Source organism: Colobus angolensis, unplaced genomic scaffold (assembly GCF_000951035.1).
Source record: "Colobus angolensis palliatus isolate OR3802 unplaced genomic scaffold, Cang.pa_1.0 Scaffold509, whole genome shotgun sequence".
NCBI lineage: Eukaryota > Metazoa > Chordata > Mammalia > Primates > Cercopithecidae > Colobus > Colobus angolensis.
The window spans coordinates 641,937-648,478 of NW_012118588.1; the positions used below are offsets into that span (position 1 = coordinate 641,937).

The 6,542-nt window shown below is 54.5% G+C and overlaps 1 protein-coding gene and 1 pseudogene across 1 annotated transcript in view; both read left to right on the forward strand.

Moving 5' to 3' along the window:
- Positions 1 to 756: 756 nt before the first annotated feature.
- Positions 757 to 2,013, forward strand: LOC105524778 (annotated as a pseudogene).
- Positions 2,014 to 6,056: 4,043 nt separating this feature from the next.
- The window catches only part of GRM6 (glutamate receptor, metabotropic 6), a 13,806-nt gene continuing 13,320 nt past the window's right edge, over positions 6,057 to 6,542 (forward strand). Inside the window, exon 1 of the mRNA XM_011960175.1 lies at positions 6,057 to 6,215. Coding sequence (XP_011815565.1) covers positions 6,057 to 6,215 — 159 coding nt within the window. The remainder of the gene's footprint in view (positions 6,216 to 6,542) is intronic.

The window sequence follows — 6,542 nt, forward strand, 5'->3', positions numbered from 1 at the left end:
CAAGGTCAGGAGATTGAGATCATCCTGGCTAACATGGTGAAACCCTGTCTCTACTAAAAAAAATACAGAAAAAAAAAAAAAATGAGCTGGGCGTGGTGGTGGGCACCTGTAGTCCCAGCTAGTTGGGAGAATGGCGTGAACCTGGGAGGCAGAGCTTGTAGTGAACCAAGATCACGCCACTGCACTCCAGCTTGGGAGACACAGCGAGACTCTGTCTCAAGAAAACAAAACAAAACAAAAATTGAATTGAAATATTAAAACACTAGAATTTGCCATATCAAGTTTTCCACTTAAAAGCTGTGGACACTGATGGCCGGGCGCAGTGGCTCACACCTGTAATCCCAGCACTTTGGGAGGGTGAGGTGAGTGGATCACGAGGTCAGGAGTTCGAGACCAGCCTGGCCAATATGGTGAAACCCATCTCTACTAAAAATACAAAAATTAGCCGGGCGTGGTGGCATGTGCCTGTAATCCCAGCTACTCAGGAGGTTGAGGCAGGAGAATCTCTTGAACCCGGGAGGTGGAGGTTGCGTCACTGCACTCCAGCCTGGGAGACAGAGTGAGACTCTGTCTCAAAAAAAAAAAAAAAAAAAAAAAATGTGGACACTGAGGCTAAATAAAAGTACAAAGACTTGCTCAAGGTCACCTTGATAAAAAGTGACGGGGCCAAGATTTAGACCTGGGCTCTGTAGCCCTGAGTGTGCACTGAACCACCAACTCGCAGTTCCACTGGGTGCCCTTTGCTCTTTCCCCCGGATGCCTCAGGCCCAGTCAGAGGGCTACGGAGGGAGTTGTGTCCCCCACATTCTTATGCAGAAGCCTTACTGTCAATGTAAGTGCCGTGAAAGCAGGGCTGTAACAGGTGATTAGGTTAGATGAGTCGCCAGGGTGGAGCCCTAATCTGATAGGACTGGTTGCCTCAGGAGCAGAGGACAAGAGGACTCTCCCTCCTCCTGCACGCATCAAGAAAAGGTCACATGAGGACGCAAGGAGAAGAGGATGGTCTGCAAGCCAGTGAGAGGCCCGCCCCAGAACCCACCACTCTGGCACCCTGATCTCAGACGCCCAGCCTCCGGAGCTGTGGGAAGATAAATCTCTGTTCTTTAACCCTGTGTCTGTGGGGCTTTGTTACAGCAGCCCAGCTGAGGAAAACAGCCACAGGGGCTGCAAAGCTGTGGGATGTGAGCACACGGCAGTGCGTTTGTGGCATCCGACCCACACTTGTGCAGTGGTGAAGTTCAGTGAACAGAAGCTTGTGACAGGCTCCTTTGACAACACTGTGCTTGCTGGGAATGGAGTTCTGGAACCAGGACCCAGCACTTTCACAGGCACACGCAGGCAGTGTTTAGTGTGGACTGCAGTGATATCTTGGTGAGTGGCTCTGCAGCCTTCACTGTGAGAGGATGGACTCTATCTACCAGGGCATGCCTGAGCACACTCACTGGGCACACGGCATGGGTCACCAAGGTAGTTCTGCAGAAGTGCAAAGTCAAGTCTCTCTTGCATGACCCTGAAGACTACATCCTCTCAAGTGCAGGCAAATATGAGATTAAGATTTGGCCAAATGGGAGAGAAATCAGCTGCAAGCCTTAAAGCCATTGTCTTGTCTCCAAGGACAGAAGTATCCGCCTGCAAACAAGACTTCATGGTGATGGCAAATACATTGTCTGTAGTTCAGCATTCGGTCTCTGCCAGTGGGACTCTGCCAACAGTTACGATATTCTCAGGGTCATCATGACTCCTGAGACAGCAAACGTGGCCCTGCTTGACTTTGGAAATATTGTTGCCCTACTGTTTGACAGCTGCCACCTGTACATCATGGACTTGCAGACACAGAGCCTGATCCGTCGCTGGCCTCTTCCAGGGTATAAGAAATCAAAGACAGGCTCAAGCTTCCTGGCAGGTGATGCATCCTGGCTGAATGGACCGGATGGGCACAGTGACACGCGCTTGGTCTTTGCCACCAGTATTCCTGAGCACAGTATTCACTCGGTGTGGAAGGAACACAGTTAACACCATGAGCCACCACCACGGACTGACTTTGGGTGCCAGGGCTGTGGGTTTTGGGTGCAACCTCTATGGCAGCTGACTACATGAACCAAAGTTCTCACCTAACGGTATCACTCAGTGCACATCATTTATCTATGTTTGCTGGGGGGCCAGGGCTTGGGGTGGGGGAGAGCGTGTTTTATTGACACACATGTAGCATGTTAATGGGTACATCATGGACTTCATTTGTACAAGTTATGCTGGTGATTGTAAAAGGATCCATTTCGGGTCATCTTTCTTGAGTGGAATATTGGTTTTATATAAAGAAAGTTAAATGATTTGTTAATCTGCCGATTGATTGCCTGTGAAATCACATTGTCTGTTATTAAAGCTTTTCATCATTAAAAAAAAAAAAAATCTCTGTTCTTTGATCCTCTGTCTGTGGGACTTTGCCATGGCAGCCCAGCTGAGGAAAACAGTCCCAAGGTCAGGGAACAACAGGACTTCTTCTCGGGGCAACCTTTTAAATGAAGTCCTGCACATTTTGTAAAAATTCTGTGCTACTTCATTGAGCCTGAGCAGCTGTATCAGGATGCTGTAAGAGGGCCCTATGGCCTGTGGGTGGGTGACCCCAGCAGACATTCTCCCAGACCAGGGAGGCTGGAAAGGTGACTGCTTGTCCTGGTACAGCTCTGAGGAGGTCTGGCAACGTCTCTTCATCCAGACCCTGCTCCCTTCTTCATCCTTGAAGTTCTAGCCCAGGCTGCTTTTTTTTTTTTTTGGTGGGGGGCGGGGCAGGGACAGGGTCTCACTCTGTTGCCCAGGCTGGAGTGCAGTGGCACAATCCTAACTCACTGCATCCTTGACCTCCTGGGCTCAGGGGATCCTCCCACCTCACCCTCCCGAGTAGCTAGAACCACAGGCATGCACCACCATGCCTGGTTAATTTTTGTATTTTTTGTAGAGACGGGATCTTCTTTTTTTTTGGAGACAGAGTCTCGCTCTGTCGCCCAGGCTGGAGTGCAGTGGCCAGATCTCAGCTCACTGCAAGCTCCACCTCCTGGGTTTACGACCTTCTCCTGCCTCAGCCTCCCGAGTAGCTGGGACTACAGGCGCCTGCCACATAGCCTGGCTAGTTTTTTGTATTTTTTAATAGAGACGGGGTTTAACCGTGTTAGCCAGGATGGTCTCGATCTCCTGACATCGTGATCTGCCGAGACAGGATCTTGCTGTCTTGCTCAGGCTGGTCTCAAACTCCTGGGCTCAAACGATCCTCCCGCCTCAACCTCCCACAGTGTTGGGAGTACAGGCAGGAGCCACTGCGCCTGGCCTGCTTCCTTCTTGGCTGATGGAGCACCAGTCCATGTGGAGGCAGCAGCACCACTGGTGTTCGTGGCTGGAAAAGCTGGTCCCAGTGCAGTGGATCACGTAGCAGCTGAGCGCTGGAGAGTGCAGTGAGGAGCCCAGGGGCCAATGGAGAAGCCTGCAGGGAGGTGACCCTGGGTCTTGGTGACAGCCGGGGCCCACACGCATGCCCTGCTGCCTGGAGGAGCTCATGGCTCCCCTTGGAGGTATGAGGGCGCATGGGAGCGCAGGCTGGCAGGGCTGAGTGCATTGGGAGGCTCACCTCCCACACACACCCCACGTTGCTCCACACAGGACATTCCGGAAGGGATCAGGTGGCCTTCCCAGGTACAGACCCCATGCTTTTCAGCATCCTTGTGCCAGAGTCCATGCCAGATGCACCGGTTCACCCACAAAACATGTTCCCAACAAACGAGAGGGTGGAATATGTCTAACAACCCAATCCTGGCATCGGAAGCTTTGAGTCCAACCATTAAACGAACCCCAGGAACGTAGAGCTTTAAATTAATTTTGCAATTAGAATGGTCTGGTTGTCAGATGTGGGGGCTAGTCTGGAGGCTATACTGAATGGCCCGGCCCTGGGGTTAGAAGTGTGGACACAAGCTGAAGGCAGCAGCTGGGATTTTAGTTTCCTGTGTGCTTGTCAACGGCAGCACCTGCCGCTGAATCACAGACACGGTGTGAAGGCTGCAAGGGTTTTCTAGGCCACAGGCGTCTGGGCGGTATGGCCATGGGGCTGCCCCGCCTCTTTGCCTCCCTTCTCATCTGTGTGAGGTGCACTTTGGCCTTCTGCCCCTGCATGGGGCTGAATAAGTTACCGTGAATGTTCCCTCCTTTCCATCCTTGTTTCTGGGCCCCTCTGCTGCCTACTCTCCTCTTCTAACTCCTCGGCCACCCCCTCCCAGTCTCCTTACTTCTGCTCAGACCCTCATGTTGGGGTTCTTGGGGCTCCATCCTCACTGTCCGTCCACACTCTCAGCCCCAGTGAGCTCCTGCGTCCCACCTCTTTAAACACCACCATGGTGATCCCACCTCAGCTTTCTCTCCCACCCTGGCCTCTTCCCTCAACTCCAGGCTCATGAATCATGAAGCCTCTGCTTTCCTGCGTCCAAACCCAAACTCTTGGCTTCTGCCCTCCTTGACCTGCTCAGCTCTGTCTCTGGTTCTCATATTCTCAGGGAATGCCCCAGCAGCAATGCCATTCTCCACGCCTCCAAGAGCCAAATCTCCATCAGCCTAAAATCCCGCCACCCCCCTCCCTTTCTCCTCCAGCCCCCTGCTCACAGGTGTGCGCGCCTCCCTCCTACAGGGTGAGGACCCCCTGCCATTCCCTCAGCTGCTGCCCCCACTTCCTGATGGTCTGTCCTCCAGGCAGGGGCAGTGGCTGCCTTGGTCATGCCAAGCAGGAGGCTGCTGAGTGCTGGGAGCTGTCAGGCTCATCCTGAACAGGGAAGGGCCCATCCACCTCCCAAACCCAGTTTACGCAGTCCTTTGCAATGTCAGGCTCAGGGCCTGGCACCAGCTAAGCTCCCTACCCTTCCCACTGTTAAATGGATAGGAGCAGCGCTAGACCCAGCCTGTTGACTCCAGGCTTCCACCAGGAGACGTGATTCTGGCAGTAGAAACTATCGGGGCTTGGGAGAGGTGGGGGAAGAGAAAAAGGTGGCATGTTTCTTGCTTGCTCCCTCTGCCAGCCTTGTCCAAATCCCCCCAGCCACCCTAATCCAGCCTGTCTAATGGAACCCAAGCCGGCTCAGGCCCTCGTACGAGGAGCCTGCTAATCCCTGTGGCTAGGAGCTCACCACCTGTCTCCAGGATGCCCTTTGCTCTCTTGGCATCAGAGAGCCAAATCCCGGGCTTCAGATGGGGGTGGTGATAAAAGCGTCTTTTGGCCAAGCCCCCTCACCTTGGCCTCCACGATGAGGTGGGGAGTTAGGTACAGAGAGCGTTGGCACAGTGTGCACCACAGCTCGAGCAGCTGCCTCAGACCCGGAGCCCAAGGAGACTTTATATGCAGCCAGAACAACCCCGCGGGGTTCCATCCTCCCATGCACATGCAATAGGGGGAGTGGGAGCTGCAAGGAGAGCTGGCCTCTCCCCTCCTTCTATCCAAGGCAGTGTGGGCTGGTTGTTTCATGCCATTCTGGATGTGAATTCTGATGCCCACACATGCCAGCTGCATGCCCTTGGGCAAGTCAACTCACTCCTCGAGGGCTGTTTCTCAACTGGAGGGTGTTGTAAGTTCGCTAATACTAAAGGCTTCTCCCTCCTGGTCCCTGCCCCTTGCTCTTCCTCCTCTTGCTCAGGCCCTCCCAGCTCAGGTAGCCCCTGCCCCCTGCAGGGTTTTGCAAGGAGAAAGCTGGGGAATACCTTAGGCTACTGCAGTCAAGAGCACTGGTGGCCAGGACAGAGAGAGACAGAAAAGGGGTCAGGGACAGAGAGAGATAACGGCAGGGAGAGACAGGAAGGCACAGAGACAGAAAAGATTTCCAAGAAGAGGACAGAGGCAGAAAGCCAGGGAGAGACTGAGGAACAGACACCTAGAAGCAGAAGAAGACTGAGCTAGAGAGATGGACAGAGACTATGTATCAGACACAGCCCCAGAGACAGCCAGAGAGTCCGAGTCAGACGCAAACCAAAGACAAACCAAAGACAGGAAAACAGGAAACAGACCCAGAGATTAGGAGAGGGAGGGGAAGGAGATGCGGGGAGAGCCAGCACCGCCACCCCCCACACTCAGGAGGGGTCTCCACCCTCGGAGCGGCCCCTCATCCCTCCCTAGAATCCTTAAATCCTCTCTCCCTCGGGGCCTCGGCGGCATCTGTCACAGACTTGTCCTGAACCCACAGCGGCTGGCGCAGGTGACTGGCTGGGGAGGGAGTCTGGGTGTGCGCTGGGAATGGACCCCGAGGAAGAAGGACCAAGCTGTCGGGAAGTGGCTGGGCTGGAGGGGTGGAAGCAGTGGACCGGAGGGACCCCGGGCGATAGGGTTCAGCGCTTTTAACAGAGAGACGGAGGCCTGGGCAGGCCGGCTGCGCGAACTCCCCAGAGCCAAAGTGGAAGGTGCGCCCCGAGCGCCCTCTCCCCAGGACCCCGGTGTCCCTCCCCGCGCCCCGAGCCGCGCTCTCCTTCCCCCAGCCCTCAGAGCGTTCCCGCTCCTCTGTCTCCCCGCAGCCCGCTAGACGAGG